This window comes from Arvicanthis niloticus, chromosome 9 (assembly GCF_011762505.2).
Source record: "Arvicanthis niloticus isolate mArvNil1 chromosome 9, mArvNil1.pat.X, whole genome shotgun sequence".
In the NCBI taxonomy this organism is placed as follows: Eukaryota; Metazoa; Chordata; class Mammalia; order Rodentia; family Muridae; genus Arvicanthis; species Arvicanthis niloticus.
The window spans coordinates 3,562,156-3,579,575 of record NC_047666.1 but is presented as its reverse complement, the minus strand read 5'-3'; the positions used below and the strand labels follow the sequence as shown (position 1 = coordinate 3,579,575).

The 17,420-nt window shown below is 37.4% G+C and overlaps 1 protein-coding gene across 2 annotated transcripts in view; it reads right to left on the bottom strand.

Annotated features, from left to right (window-relative positions):
- Positions 1–17,420, bottom strand: part of Grid2 (glutamate ionotropic receptor delta type subunit 2) — a 1,355,396-nt gene that overhangs the window by 683,944 nt on the left and 654,032 nt on the right. For both annotated transcript variants that reach the window (XM_034512535.2, XM_034512534.2), the window contains exon 4: positions 17,198–17,403. In XM_034512535.2, the coding sequence (XP_034368426.1) occupies positions 17,198–17,403 (206 nt within the window). The remainder of the gene's footprint in view (positions 1–17,197; positions 17,404–17,420) is intronic.

The window sequence follows — 17,420 nt, the reverse complement described above, 5'->3', positions numbered from 1 at the left end:
TAGGCCAAGTAAATACGAAAGGATAATTGTTTAAAATTGATGCAAACCACCCAAACCTTTTTTAGTTTATTAAAATAGATACATCACTTGAATGTCAGATTGCATGGTGAATTCCCATTCTAAGCTGTAGCTTTTTTTTTCCTATCATACAAATAGAAAGGCTAAATTCACTTTTATTTTTAGAAAGAAAGAACACAGTGGGACTCTGTAAAGGACATTTTAATAGGCATATTTTGATGTGCCAAATATGCGGGGATGAAGGCACGCATTCCTATTTCCTTTTATAGCAAAACAATGACACAGTATTGTCTCAGAGCCCTGAGTAGACTTTAGGAAGGGCCTTCTGCTTTCTGACTGCCTTCATGGTATTTACTCACTGATAAGTGGATGTTAGCCCAAAAGCTTGAAATAGCCAAGATTGAACTATCTGACCACATGAAGCTCATGAAGGAGGAAGACAAGTGTGGATGCCTCGGTCCTTCTTGGAAGGAGTGACAGAATGCTCAAGAGAGCAAATAAGGTGACAAAATGTGGGACAGAAAGTCAAGGAGGGGTCCTCGGGAGACCACTCTACCTTGATATCCATCCCACGTGCAGTCACCAAAGATAGACACTGATATGGATGTCAGGAAGTGCATGCTGACAGGAGTCTGATGCAGCTGTCTCCTCGAAGGTCTACAGGAGTCTGATATATCCAGAGGCAGAAGCTACCTATTGATCTGATCAAGGGTTCCCAATGAAGAAGTTAGAGAACTGAAGGTGCTGAAAGGGTTGGTGGCCCCAAGAAAAGAGCAACAGTGCCATCCAACCAGAGCTCCCCAGGGTCTAAGTCACAAGCCTGGGAGCACAAAGGGAGGCACCCATGACTTTAGCTGTATACTTAGGGGAGGATGGCCTTGTCAGGCATGGGTGGGAAAGGAGATCCCTGGTCCCATGAAGGCTGACACAGAGCAGGGAGGATTCAAGGGTGGGGAGGGGGGAGGGGGAAGGAGGCCACACCCTTGTGGAGGCAGGAAGGGGGACAGGATAGGGGGTTCCTGGGTGGTGGGGGGAAATGGGGTAAGGCGATAAAATCTGAAATGTATTTTAAATATATATATATTATATCTAATAATCTAATAATATCTAATATTTGCACATATGTAAAGAAATACTTTTTATTATGATTCTTATTATGACTTTATTATAATTTTTGTTATGATTGCCAATTTGACACTGCATTCTTGTAAAGTATCACAGAGATTCAAAATAAATATAAAGAAGTAAAAACCAAAACAAAGTTTTATCTAGTCAGTTTTCTTCATGGTGGAGTGAGCATGAGTTCTGAGTTGATTACCGTCCAAGGTCAGACCCTAAGGACTGGAGACTCCTAAGCCTGAGTCACTACCAGAACATTTAGCAGCATCCCCTGGACTCAGCAGATTTACACTGGCTAATACAGAGTAAGTTGTAGTACAAACTCAATAATGCCCTGTGAAATTTCTATCATATTCATATATATTGGAATAGAACAAACTTATTTTGTTTTGAACGTTCAGTCATTTGCTTAACGTATGTTTTCTTTGCCATAGACCCTCATACAAGTCAATTAAATTAAGAAAACTATTTGGGGATTAGAATTTCAAACAGAATAATATGATGGCTCCCATCCCAAAACATTTCAGATATGGGTTTTCCAGTGATATCTGTATACAGAAAGGCACTTTTGTCATTGGGATTACTTGGCTGACACGATAGATAGGAGGGTAAAAGCACTGACCTTGTATTAGTCACTATTAAAACTACATTTTACTGACCTTAAAACAAAAACTGCGGTCTACTGATGGCTGTGAGGGATAAAGAATTTTGCTTCCCTTTTTACATATTGTTATAACATTAGGGGCATTTCAGAATTCCAAGAAATGAAGGCATTGACAGTGTTCACTGTACCAGGTAATGTTTCACTTAAGTTTTTCTCAGTTGAAAGAGAGTGTGCTAAAAGCATTTTCCAGCCGGGAACAGACTTTGTATTGGCAATCAGGGAAAACTGTCAGATGCTTTCCAGGACATGAATAAGAACGCCGAATGGCAAATTTGGATGAGGTGAGCCACACAGCACACCACTGTTAGATCATTGTTTTTAATGCACACAGGCAAAATAAATGCATACCCTTACTCATCAGAACTGACAAGGCCTTCTTATGAAAGAAGTTGGAAATCGTTGCAGAAAATATACACACGTAAATCTTCTCCTCAATTTACAGCAGTAGCCGGTAGCTGTAATTAAAGGCAAAGCATATTTTCTCATGAAGAACATTCTGAAAACTGTCCACTCAAATTTAATCTTAAGCAAATGAGTTAATGGAAACTTTATTTCTTATGCAGGATTCATCTTTCTAATTCAAAAAAAGCAAGACAGTAATGAGTTCACCCAAGGAGAATATGGATTCTCTAAAATAGTACAAAGCCGTAGAGTTTCTTAGACTCAAATTAACACTCAAAACCATTTTTGAGGAGAAATGTTATCAAAATGATTGAAAAGGCACAGGGGAAAAAAAAACCAAAACCATGTATCAGGGATAAAAAGATATGAGATCAAATAACACAGCAAGCTCTGCTATTTCAGTCATCTCAAAACAGCTTCAAACAAGACAATAAAGCTCAGAAAGACTAAGGATGGTGTGAAAACATGAGCAAGAGGAAGAGGAGGAGGAGGAGGAAGAGGAGAGAGAGAGAGGCAGACAGACACAGAGACATACACAGAGACAAAGAGACAGAGATAGAGATATACACAGAGAGAAGCAGAGAGATAGAGAGAGCAGAAAGGCAGAGACAGAGAGTCGGAAAAGAATGAGCTATTACAATGTCTAATAGGATATTTTTCTACCACAGAACAAATGTAAGTTTTTTAATAGCTCAAGCCCAGGTTCAATCTGAAAACATGAACAGCAAAACCTGTCTGCTTAAAAGAGAAGTGAACCTGAAGAAAAGGATAAGTTCATCAGCATTCAAGTAATAGGCTCCCCAATTTGAGTACTCCCCATTGAGTGCTTTTACTAAGTAAACTTCCAGCTCATTTAAATATATTGGAAGTTGAAACTCTGACAGCATCTGAGTACTGATTGAGCTATCTCCACCTGCATAGCGCACTTTTCTCTTTCAATTCATAGGCAGATTTCCACATGCCAGCCCACCTTCTGCCTATGTAATTGCTAACCAAGAAATGTCTTTCCAGAGTGGAATTCTTTTGCCAATTAGCAGTACCTATAGCCTTTCACCTTTTAAGTTTTAAAAGAATCATGAAACAATAATAATTAGTGAATGCGTGCCAAACTGAAGTTCATTTCTGCTAAGGAAATATCTATTAATCAGTTCCACTTCTGAAGGATGCAAGTTAAATTTTGGAGATTAGCAACCATGTTCAGTGCTGTGGGAGTAAACTGTACTTAACTATGGATTTTCAATGGCTCATTTCTGAAAGTAGTGAAAATCTGACAGAAAGTGAAGTAATTGAGAGGAGAGGGATTCCGCAAGTCAATAAAATTGTATTAAACTTCTAATAGCTTAGGTTTACATAGAAACTAGAAAATATTTTCATGTTTTTTATATAGCATAAAATCAAGAAATCGTTTTCTATATGCTCCATTTTTGTATAATGAATGATATAAACTGCAAAACATTTATTGAACATCAGTTATATGTTAGCATTATGTCATTATGATAAGATTGTGGAATTCAACACAGACTGTGGCCTGAAGGTGCTCCTTATTGATTTTATTGGGAACTCCAAGCAGCATCTTAACAGCACTGTGACATGCTAGTTTTTCTTCTTAAACATAACATTCTCTATTTCCAGTATTGATAGACCATATCAGCTGTTGGTTGTTACTGGAACGAGGTGAGCATACACAGTAATATGTAGAATAAGAATCCAAATACGACACTATGATGACATCCTAGTCATAGCCAATTTGTTTCCAACCATTGCTGGCAAAAGAATGCCTTTATATAGTGCACATCTCACATGAACAAAATTAAAAAGCTAGCCATGTACTGCTACAGGGATAAACATTAGCTGGCTCAGCTCTGTCTTGTTAGGTATTGTGTGAAATTGTGTATTTGAATTTGATGTGGAATCCAGACTCGTGATTTAAGTGGGGACTTCAGTTTTGACAGTTTTGAACAAGAACTATTCTCCCCTGGGATAATCAAAACAATAATGCTACATCCATGTTTTTACCACCTACTTTAGCTTCTATTAATAACAACAAAAAATAAGATTAGATTAATTGGACATTGTTTAATTTAGTATCTTCATGGAAATCTCGCTTAGAAGCACAGAAGGAGCTGAGAGTGGAGGATATGAGAGGTTATTCCTAAGGAGAATTTCTTACTTTTAGTCATGCTTAAAAATAATAGGTTAGTGATTTAGTCAATTAACAACTGAGATCAATATGAAGTACACAAGCTGTAAGGAAAGATGTATGGATTAGTTGTCGTCAATATATTATGTGTTAAGGCTCTTAAAATCCTCAAATCAGATAGCTTATAGTGAACAATTTTGAGGAAAAAAATCACCTTAAAAATATACTTTGATATCACTAAATATAATGGATTAGTTTGCCAAACGTGATTGCTAAAGTTAAGTTTATATCACTGAGCTATAAAACAAAAATGCCTCCAACCTGTAAACGCCATTTGTCCAAGGACAGACAAACCAGTGAACATTAATTACCCAAGGACTGATAAACTTGCAATCCTCACTGACTCACCAAAGGACAGAGAACTTTTTGCAAAGCTGGAATCTATTTTTATATGATAACAAGCCACACATTTTGACTTCTGTAAAAGCGGTTGGTTGTCCTAACTGCACAGAGTGTGTGTTATCACCTGTAGAGTAAGTAGGAAGAAAGTATATATTCAGGGAGTATATCAAGATGTGTGCTTGCCCACAATGGGATAAAGGTAGGAAGAACAAAGTCCTTGCCTTTGTAAACAGCAGACTAATGTAATTAGCAGCCATTCTCAAGGGATCCCAGGTATGGATTTGGCCATTGTCCAGTGTCCCGGTCAGTGTTTAATAAAAATTGCTTCAAATTTGTCTCAAAGCTTGCAGTAGCATTCTCATTTTAGCCTGGTGGAATTAGTACATGGGGTAGGCTTTAAAGTTTAATCTACAAAGACTTTGATGTTATGAAGCTTACGGTCTAATGAAGAGAAATAGTAATGAGAACATTGCTAGTAAATGTTCAGAGCACATAATATCATAAATATGCATCCACAAATGTAGAAAAGTAATTTGGTCATGAGAAATTTACAGCCACTTTTAAAAACGGTTTTTAGTTTTTATTTCTAGAAGCATTATCTGGTATTTTTTTTTCTCTTTCTGAGTAAATGTGAAATGGTTATTTAACTTAGGACAGACTTATGATTTAAAGAATGGTTTCATTCTGACTAGAGACCTTCCTTCAACATGGCTTACATCATGGCCACTCACTGAGCTCACAATGGTCTAAAATGTGTCCTGATAGGATCCAGTCCTCTATGGCTGCAGAAGGTAAATTCTACAAAAATATATTAGAACATTTTAGAGTTGATAACATTTGTTTTAGTTAGCCTCATATAAAAGTTCAATGAGATATGAACTAACCTCCTGCGTCACTTTGTACTGTGTGAATGGTACACTCAAATTTGGTGTGACTTTTCCTTATGATTAAAGTAGGAAAAATATATATAAGATTATTTTATATCAAGTCCCTTCTTTGGGCTAAAGGTTATGGAGAAGGAGACTAAAACACACACACACACACACACACACACACACACACACACCGCATGCAAATTAAATGCCAGATCAGCAGTTTTTGGTCTTTATTTTTATTAGGAGAAATGAATCACTACTGTTGACTCAGCTAAGGAACTGATGTTGATGGAAATGCCTGGCAATGTAGTTGGGTTGAGGCATGCTTTGCTGTGCTGAGAAGACAATGGGGGATGATATTTAGAATAGCATAGTGTAAGAACCTTCTGGAAAAACTAATTATTGGCTATATCTCAATGCCAGAACTCTTGTGGAAAGCTGATAGGAGATGTGAGTTTTGAAAACTAACAGGGATCCTGCAGTTTAGAAAACTAGTGTTCCAAACCTTCAACTAGTGCATATCGCCAGGCAATGGCTCCTTTATTATTATCTCAGCAATGAATCTGCCTCAGGCAGGTAGGCCAGGCAATGCAATTAGATACCAGTTGAAATGCAGTCAGGTAGACACACTAATTGCTAGACTTCTCAGCTACTTATACCCAATATGGAAGAAAACTCATTTACGTTGTCAAGCTTAGTTTTCATTTAAATTCATATAAAGCTGTGCTTTTCTTTTTAAGTTTGTCTCCTTGCTCTTTTTCCATTCTGTCTCCTCTCCTCCCCTGCCCTCCTGCCTCTTATTCTCTGTCTCCCTTTGCATCCTGTCTGTTGTCCAAGCCTCCCTCCCCTTCCATTCTTTCCCCTTTCCTCTCTTCTCTTCCCCCTTCCCTTCTGCTTTCCTCCTCTCCCCTACTTTCTCCATTTCTTACTTCCTCTTCCTTCCCCTCTTCCTTTTTCCTTTCCAATATAAAATTCAATACCTACAGCAGGCTAGACTGCTAGGTTAATGGGCTTATTTTGTAGCTTTATATTGTTTTCAAGACCATCATTTTATCTAGAGGAAAGAACAACCATGATAGGAGGAGCTGGGTAATTTAGGCCCATCTTGAGGTTCATAACAAAAGCAGAAACAGAGATGCAGACCTTAGGCTCTATTTAACAAAGTCAGTCTGTTTTGAAATTGAGTTTCTTCAAAAATTCTGTGATGTTTTGCGGTGCACAGAGCTAAGGGCAAGCAAGTTGGCCAAGCTGTAAATTACCTTCAAGTATTCCACACATGTAAGGAAAGTGTGACTACCAGAAGTACTATGGCAGATGCCCTTTCCTGGACCTCAGGTGCTCTGGGCTTCAAGCACTGCTGCTGGTTTAGCTAGATTCCCCACAAGCTGGCAGTGGGAGCACCATCATTGCCATCTGTTTCCTCTGTAAGCCTAGTCTGAGAATGACTGGCATATTGGATCTATTAGATTAAGCAGCATCAACACTATTCTTTTGTTCTGCAAACACATATTCAGCATATCTAGTGGGCTTGTCATGTGAACAATGAAGTATTATGTCATGAGTTACTGGGATCCCAAAGTTCTTTCACTTCCACATTTCTTCATGGTACAGTATATAATACCTGCTATTCCAGACATTCTGTTTCTCCTATAATAAAGGTCACAAGCATGAGAAAATATATAATCATCATCATAATCCTTCCATTATTTCAGAGTTGTCACTGGGGGGGGGTAGATATTTTGAGATGATGTGTTGCTAGAAAGCACAGATCACTCTAGAGGTTATTATTTTCCTGCCTCTGGTTTCTCACTAACGAGATTGACAAAGTCACCACCTCATTAGGCCTATGTTCTGCAGAGATGAATCCTAAGGTTTCCTGGATGCTAGGTAAACATTGGCCAGCTGAGCTAGCCCCTCCCCCTAACACACCGCAGCACTAGTAAAGACTATGTTGCATTTCTTCTCATCCACAGTACATTCTGGATTGTTACATATGACAGAAAAGGGAACTGGAATGCCTGACCCAATTATATCATTTACAAGAAGACTATGTGCTATAAAGTCTGTGCATAAGACAGTGTCTAAAATATAAGCTAACCCTCCAAAGAAAACAAAATCTCCAAATATATATGGTTTGACTATTACTTGCTGAAGGAACTGTAGATATATTCTCACAATGTATGCTTGCCTTAGATTTCTTATCTGGAAAGAGTGGTTAAACACTGAATTTGCTGAATAGGCTTGTGGTAATGATGAAGTATCCAAACATATAAAACACAAAACAGAGTCCAGAATACAAGAAAAATGTTTTGACTGTCAATTCTTAGTCTGTCAACTACTTTATGCTATTTAGAGTTGACTCATTCTTTCTGATATTAGTTATATATTCTCTCCTTCCCTCCCTCTCTTCTCTCTGTTCTTTTTCCTTTCCACCCTCTTTCTTTCCCAGACATACACACAACACACACACACACACTGTGATGGCTTGTATATCCTTGGCTCAGGGAGTGGAACTATTAAGAGATGTGCCCCTGTTGGAGAAGGTGTATCACTGTGGGAGTGGGCTTTAAGACCCTCAGCTTCTTGGAAGTCAGTCTTCCAATAGCAGCCTTCAGATGAAGATTGAGAACCCTCAGTTCCTTCTACACCATGCCTGCCTAGACTGTGCCATACTCCCACCTTGATGATAATGGACTGAACATCTGAACCAGTAAGCCAGTCCCAATGAAATGTTCTTTACAAAACTTGCCTTGGTCATGGTGTCTATTCACAGCAGTAAAACCCTAACTAACACAAATACAGCCACACACACACACACACACACACACACACACACACACACACAATTGATTTGTTTTACTTCCTTACTCACTTAACATTAAGAATCTTAAGCATACTAACCATTGGATGGCACGTCCTTAGGTGGTATAGTAAAAGACCACAAATTAGCATTCACATTACATGCTCTTTTATAGAGTTAAATGCTAGTTGGAAGTGAATCACACTCTGAAAAAAATTCATTTCACAATGAACATAGTTTAGGAGTACAATAACTTGGGAAGTTTTCATGAGGTTAAAAGCATGACCTAAAATGGAAACAATCTATTTAATCGAGATGGACACATGTTTGAATGGCATTCCTTTACCTTATCACTTGTGGAATAACAGTGCTGCTGATTCAATTTTGTACAATTATTTTGAGGGTCATTCAAGACACTATACAGTAATTTATAGTGTTGTCACATTAAAATACATACATATACTCAGAAAATATGTTCATAAGACCACTTTTGATAATGAGCAAAATCTGAAACCCCTGCACAGGAGTTACATAGACAGTCGAGTGTCCACACATTAATTATTTGTGTTAATCAATAAGAATGATAATTTCTCACTTTATCATAGCTGAATGTCACACAAGTAATTTTGAGCAAAAAGGAATGCAAGAAAACAGAGTGAACTTCATGTTTTCATTTATACCCAGCCTAAAAACAGGTTGAAGTGAATACATTGTTAAAAGTCAGCATCCCTGAGAGGATTATAACCATGGGTGCATAGGAAGGGGAAGGTGGGTACACTAGGTAGGTTCAGGTCCATCACCTAGATACTGGTCATATGGAAAACTGTTGAGCTTAAATTTACATTTTTTGCTGTTCTATTTACACATATTTCATTTAGAAAATGTAGACTATCAGGCTATCAAGACAATATTCTTAAACTTTCTATGTATATCTTTTGCTAAGATTATTATCAAATGTTCTTTTAAAGATGTGATTATAATAACTTTATCTTTAAAGTTTTAATTTAGTGTCTCCAAATAATCTCCTTTTGGAAAAAATAAGTTATTTAAATAGTTTTAAAATAACTATTATAGAAATTTGAGTGAAGAGTCTTTTTATGACTAGAGATCTTATTACATCTATTGGACAAGTTGCCTTCATTTGTTTCTTAACCTTCCCTGAGGCTTATTTCTAGAAAGGCGCTTATACATTTGAAGAAAGAACTATTCCTTTTTATTATTTGGCAAATCAAAATTCTTCCATGACATAGATATAATACAGTGAAATGAAAACTATCTTAAGTAGGTTTAAGGAATAAGTGTTATTATCTTTATTGTAGAGTAAAAGAACTTTCTGTAATAGTGGGGTCCATGTCTGCAATTCTGACAAAGAAAAATCCAAATTGAAATGATATCCATTGTTACATTCATAATAAGTCTTTTTGCTTGTATAATACTGATTTTTTAAGACAAGGTCTTTATGGCTTCAATTTCACTATGTAAGTTTATCTCAACCCATAGCCATTGTCCTGCTTCAGACTCACCAGTACTGGGATTATAGGTATGGAGCATCATATCTGAGTTTTAATATTTCTAATGAAACTGAAAACAAAAGACCTTGGGTCAAAACATCTTACTTTATGTAGCTAAAAATCATTCTTTCTATCCAGATTTTTCACAAATAATCAGTGAAATATTATTCCTATAGAAAGATTTGATCTTGAAATTATTACCCTAGTTCATAAGTAAATCAAGCCACATGACTGCTTGTGTTGCAACATGTTCATTTCAAGGACACTTACAGGCACACCTAGACAACAGTTTGTTTGGACACTATAGCAGGTAGATTTGCTGAGCTGCACAAAACTGCAATCTCTGTTACTGCTTTGAAGGTCCTGAATGAGAGGTGAAGTATGAACTGCAGACATTTAAGCATCTGAAACTTCAAAGGAAGTATGACTAATTCAATGACACACAATTGCTCCAGGGACAGAGAAAAAAAAAAGGCAGAAAACACAATTCATATGCCTATTTTTCCCATAGCAATTAAATGACAATGGTAAGTCAACAATTTCTTTTCTAAAATTCATTTTGTAAGAAGAATACTTTTAAGTTAGAATTTCCCCCGAACACTTGTGTAACTTTCATGCCAGCCTCGACTGCACTGCAGCAGTGGTGCTGGAAGCATTGTTGGTCTCCAAGTGCAGGACATCAATTATTTTCCTCTCTCAGGCTTAAGTGCTAACTGGTTTTCTACCCTGCTCTTAATCTTTCCTTCCCCCATTGTTCCTATCATCCCAATCCATTGAAACCTTTCTAACTGCATTTGCCTTTCTATCCATCATGTGCTAAATATTTTTTACAAATACTTCCCTTCAACTTTTAATATTGTATATATAGTTATTACATATGAATATACTAATACCAATATAGCATTATTATATACTATAATATACAATACTATTGATATAAATTAGTATATGCTATAATACATACTAGTAAACAGTATGATACATATTAATATTAATAGTATTAATTTTATTTTTATTATTGAGACAGTATTTCACTATGTAGCCATGGCTGAGCATGGACGCCACAAGATCTGCTTGCATTTGCCTTCTATTTACTAGTATGAAAGGCATGAACTACCAAATTGGCAAAAATGGTTTTAAAAGTCCTTTTTATTTATATAAGTTTAAATCACTAGGAATCTTTTAAAAATGCCATTTTAGAATATTCAATTGAAGAAGAACCATCAGATTCCACAATCCTATTAAAATGTACAGTCTGGAGTGGCATATAAGACAGCAACTCTCAGAGGGAAAGGAGGCCACCAGAAAAGTCTTTGAAACACAGAGGAAGTAGCGCTGCTGAGGAAGCTGAGGAGGAGACAAGATCAGAATGAACATGAACGGTGGCTGTGGACAGAGAACTCTGTGCCATATGCCAAACAGACATCCTCAGACTTATACAAACCACCTAAGCAAAGGATACAAAGTACTGTACAGTGCTTGTAAGTGAGAATACAGAAAGTTCCTGTCACTCCTGTATATGTATCCTCTTAAAGCCGTGGAACACTGACTCTTATGTTAGTGACTCTTATTATTTGTAATTAATGGAAACACAGGACCTCATTGCTCTAAGCTCCTAGTTTACATATTCATCTAAAGACACTTTGTCTAATATATATATATATATATATATATATATATATATATATATATATATGTATAATTCATTAATACTGAACTCATTGTAAACAATAACACAACTCAAACCTGAACCTGGCTATTCTCCTGAAGAAACATTGCAATTCCCTGCCTAGTTTAGGGACACTAGTCAGCACCTCTGTACTAGACTCAGAAGCACACACACACACACAGAGAGAGAGAGAGAGAGAGAGAGAGAGAGAGAGAGAGAGACTTGTGTATGCGCACACACATGCACATACACATGCAAGCTCACACATTCATGAGGACTCCCATAAAGTACTTAATACGTTGTTGATTGAATGCTATTTAAGAGTTGAGAGTGGAATGTGAATAAGAAAAGCTTTGACATTAGGAAAGAACAGGGACTTTTGAAAAGACAACTTCTATAGCTCAATTGTTAATTTTGGAATTCCAAATAAATTCTTGTGAGTAGCAAAATGTGCAAACACAATATTGGTGAATAAGAAAAACTAAATGTATACACTGCAATTTGGAAAAGTCCTCAAGAGTGATATTTTTATATTGGCACTCATGTGTTTGTGTGTGTGTGTTTGCCCACATATAAATAATATATATGTCTCAGAAGTTAAAATATGCACTGCTCTTCCAGAGAACCAAGGTTCAATGTGGGCATCCATGTCAGGTGATTCACAGTAACTTGTAACTATAATTTTTAAGGATTAGACATTTTTGCCTTCTGTGGGCATCTGTACTCACAACACACACAGACATACATACATAAAGATAATTTTCAAAGATGGCACAAGTGGACCTTCTGGGAATGGTTTAAAATCACCACCACTGGTGTAATTCCTTTAAAGTGAAGACAAAATATATCACACATGCCCTTGGAAACATTGCCAGGAAAAAATAATGTCCTAGCTGTTCAACCTGACTGCTTGAGCCTCAGAGTACAATGAGCCAATGATGAAGTCCTCAATTACAGAACATTTAATATGGCCATTTATAACTAGACAAAATATACATTTTTAACTAAAACCAAACATTTTAGAAAACTTATTTTTATTTTTTACATGTATACATGTTTTGCTTTTATCTGCATATGTGAGCATCAAGTGCATGCCTGGTGTCCAAAAAGCCAGAAGAGACTCCTAGAGCTGGAGCTAAGGATGGCTGTGGGTGCTGGGAACTGAACCTGCGCCTTCTGCAAGAACAGCAAGTGCTATTATTGCTTCCACAGCAAGAACAATATCTTTTCTAAAAATAAAAATCATAAAAGATCACCCTTGCTTGGTCCTTGCGGCTGGGGCAGACACCTAGCTGGTATGCTCCCATGAAGACACCATATCCTGAGACATCCTAGAGAAGCCACTGCACTCAGAGTGCTGGAGCTCAGGATCACAGGATCACAGAAACATCTGGACCCTGAGGAGTTCTGACACAAGCAAGATAACTGGAAAGAAAGGCTCCAGTAAGAGACAGTGAGTGCAGGTAGCACTAGAGTTAACCAGATAACAAAAGGCTAGCACAATAACATAAGCAACAAAACCCAAAGTTACCTGGCATCCTCAGAACCCAGTTCTCCCACCATAGCAATCCCTGGACACCCATCACACTTGAAAAGAAGGATTCAGAATTAAAATTACTTCTAATGATGATGATAGAGGACATTAAAAAGGACATAAATAACTCCCTTAAAGAAATACAGGAGAACACAGGTAAACAGTAGAAGCCCTTAAAGAGGAAACACAAAAATTCCTTAAAGAATTACAAGAAAACACAACGAAACAGGTGAAGGAATTAAACAAAACCATCCAGGATCTAAAAATAGAAGTAAAAACAATAAAGAAATCTCAAAGGGAGACAACCCAATCCTACATCCGATAGAGGGCTAATATCAAATATACACAAAGAACTCAAGAAATTAGACTCCAGATAACTAAGTAACCCCATTAAAAATGGGATACAGAGCTAAACAACGAATTCTCAACTGAGGAAACTTGAATGGCCGAGAAGCACCTTAAGAAATGCTCAACATCCTTAGTCATCAGGGAACTGCAAATCAAAACAACCCTGAGATACCACCAGTCAGAATGGCTAAGATAAAAAACTCAGGTGATAGCAGTTGCTGGCAAGGATGTGGAGAAAGAAGAACACTCCTCCATTGTTGGTAGGATTGCAAGCTGGTACAACCACTCAGAGAATCAGTCTGGCAGTTCCTCAGAAAATTGGACATAGCATTACCTGAGGACCCAGCTATTCCACTCCTGGGCATATACCCAGAAGATGCTCCAACATATAACAAGGACATATGGTCCAGCATATTCATAGCAGCTTTATTTATAATAGCCAGAAGCTGGAAAGAACCCAGATGTCCTTCAACAGAGGAATGGATACATAAAATATGGTATATTTACACAATGGAATATTACTCAGCTATTAAAAATAATGAATTTGAGAAAATCTTAGGTAAATAGATGGAACTAGAAAATATCATCCTAAGTGAGGTAACCCAATCACCAAAGAACACATGTGGTATTTACTCATTGATAAGTGGATATTAACCTGAAAGCTCACAATACCCAAGATACAACATACAAACCACATGCAGCTCGTGAAGACGGAAAACCAAGTGTGGGTGCCTTGGTCCTACTTAAATAGAGTAACAAAATACTCAAGATAGCAAATATGGAGACAAAATGTGGGACAGAAACTGAAGGAGAGGCCTTCTGGAGACCATTCCACCTTGGTATCCATACCATGTGCAGTCACCAAAGTTAGATGCTGATGTGGATGCCAGGAAGTGCATGCTGACAAGAGCCTGATATAGCTGTCTCCTTAGAGGTCTGCCAGAGTCTGACATATTCTGAGGAGGATGCTCACAGCTAACCATTGATCTGATCAAGGGTTTCCCAATGGAGGAGTTAGAGGGAAGACTGAAGGAGCTGAAAGGGTTTGTGGCCCCATGAGGAGAGCAACAATACCGACCAACCAGAGCTCCCCAGGGTCCCAGGTGCTCCACCAGCCTGGGAGCACATAGGGAGGGACCTATGACTCCAGCTGTATATGTAGGGCAGGATGGCCTTGTCAGGCACAAGTGGGAGAGGAGATTCTTGGTCCCATGAAGGCTGGACACTGTGTGGGTGGTGCTATTTCTGGGCTGGTAGTCTTGGGTTCACAAATTTCTTCACTGAACTTTTCATGTGAATATGCAAAACACACCAATTCTTGGTCAATGTGTTTGTACATGAATAAAAACCACGACTAAGACAAATGTAGAGGGAATCATATTTGATTAGTGAACCTCTAGCAGCTTAATACTGCACCACAATCTCCTGGGACCTAGTTTTAAAATGCTCATATCCTCTCATTCTGCAATTCCCAGCTATTGGAGTTTCAATAATCTGCTAGTAACTGAGTCTGAGTCTCATTTATTTGGTCATATGCCCTACATCCACCAGAAGCTTAGAGGTCTATATCTCTTCTCTCAGAAGGAAAGCAATGGTTCCCTTGTCTCTCCATCTATGTACACTGATTAGTACATGTCCTGAGCATGCCAGCCCCTTTCAGTTCATTATTTGCACACGCTTCTCTCAATATATATCCAACTGAAATCAACCCCCATATTTTTATTCATTTTCATGTCCCCATTTTCAATTAAGGAGGCATGTTTATGTATTTTTTGTCTGCCATGCTACTATATAATAGAAAAGAAAATATCTAGACATTACTATTTTGAACATTTCCTGGTTTTCAGGCCTCCTCACTGCTATCTTTTGGGTCTTACTATGATATAATATTATTCTTTGTATTATACTCTTAATACATTTAAATAAATATTTTTACTTCATTAATATCAAATGGAATCTTAAAATATTAAAAAGTATTCATGTAAAATGTGACCATTTATGGATCTCAGAGAAACTTAATTTGTTCTGCTTTCTCCTTGTGAATTCCTATCCACAGTATCAAGTACAAATCAACTACACCTTGTTAATAAAACCTCTGATCACCTCAAAGAGAAAAACCAGTGCTATCTCAAATTTTATCTATTATCCAGTTTATATTTTATGTCTCTACAGAGTCACTGTCAAATTTCTAAAAAAAACTACAATTTTGAAAAGTTGCAGTTTACAAATACAAAGTGTCCTTTGATTGGTAGCTAATTTAACAACTATATAGTCTTATATACAATGTTCAGAATGTTACAATGTTCAGAAGGAGAATGACAATACCATGTGAGTTTTACCTGGGATTAACCTGTGATGGATCCGTTTTTGGTGGCATTACTGCAAAGTAGAAGAAACATTTTAAACTTGGGGCCTAATATTTCATGTTAACTTTTAGCATAGATTTTTTTTTTATGCAACTTTGAAGGTAACAGAGGGTTATTTTCTTGGAGGCTTACTTTATCCCAAGCTGATTTTTTGGCCTTCCTGCTTCCTGACCAGTTTGAAATGAGCAGATTTATTCAGATACCTGCTCTCAACTCCCTGCTCAGCCTCCCTGCCGGTCTAGAGCTCATGGAACGACACCTCACTTGCTCTAAGGTCTTATTCTAAAATATTTTCTCACAAAAAGTCTAGGCTTTCACGGTGAATTAGTCATTTGCTTAACTCTTGAGCACAGTTCTCTCTTTTCCTTAAATTCACATGGCAAAATCTATATTAAAATTCAACTGGTATTAACTGTCTAGTATTTAATGACTTATATTCTGTTTCAAAAGCCTAGTGTCAAAGAACACCTTCTAATTTGGAATCTTATGCAAAATTTCAGGAGATGATGGAATGAAAGAAGAAAAATGAGAGGAAGAAATTCATCAATTGAAGCTCACAAAGCTAAAAAGAGTATGTGAAAGTATAAAATGAATGACTGATTCTTATCATATCATTAAATGAAATAGAACACTTAACTGTGGCAAAAGAGGCTAGGATAAAATTAAACACTTAACCATAGTGAAAAAAAAAAGCAAGGATCTTTCACAAGGAGATTACAAACATTTTGGGGTACAGCGAGGCTGTCTGAGTCACTAGTCTCACTGGTTATTTACTAAGTTTTCTTGTGTCTAGCCAAGTAGCAGATATAACTAACATTTTGTAGACATGACATCACGTCGCAGTGTGTGGCCATCCCCTTGTAGAGTTTCAATTAGTCTTTGTCGTTTGTCTTAGTCCAGATTCCTAGAGCAGAACTGAAGTCATGGTATATTTCGTGGAATCAGTTTACTTTGGCAATCAGAGTCTCATTCTAGTAAATCTTTCCTCGCAAACATAATTTTAGCTTGCAGTATCAACATCAACACAAAGGAATTAGCTGCACACTTGTGAATCCGTTCTCAAGCTTGCTAGATTCATTCAGGTCGACAGCGCTTTGAAACTCATAAGGTTTCTGAAACTTGTCCTGGCCATGTGCCTAAATATATACAAGTACAAACATTCCTAGTAATTAGCTGGCGAATGTGGGGTAAATGAGATGAGCAAGCAATTTACTCTGCCTCCTTCATTAGTGTTAATGAGAGTTGTGCAGCTAATCCTCCTCCTCTCTTCTTTTAGTTTTCATATCCTCAATGGAATCCACTCCAAAGTATTTGCCTTTTGTACTTTGCCCCACCCTGGATATACTTACCTCACTTATGAAGGATTTAGCTGTGGCAGGATTCATAACAAGGACGGCTCTTCTCAGAGTGTCTCGATAGCGATTCAACTCCTCTATCCTCATGGTGTCAAAGAGCGTGGTGATCATTTTATTAATGTTGTTTTCTACCTTTTGAAGGGCAACATCCATTCCCTGCTGGGAAACTTTGTCCAAAAATTCCTGTATCCCACGAATATCTGGGAATATTGCAAGA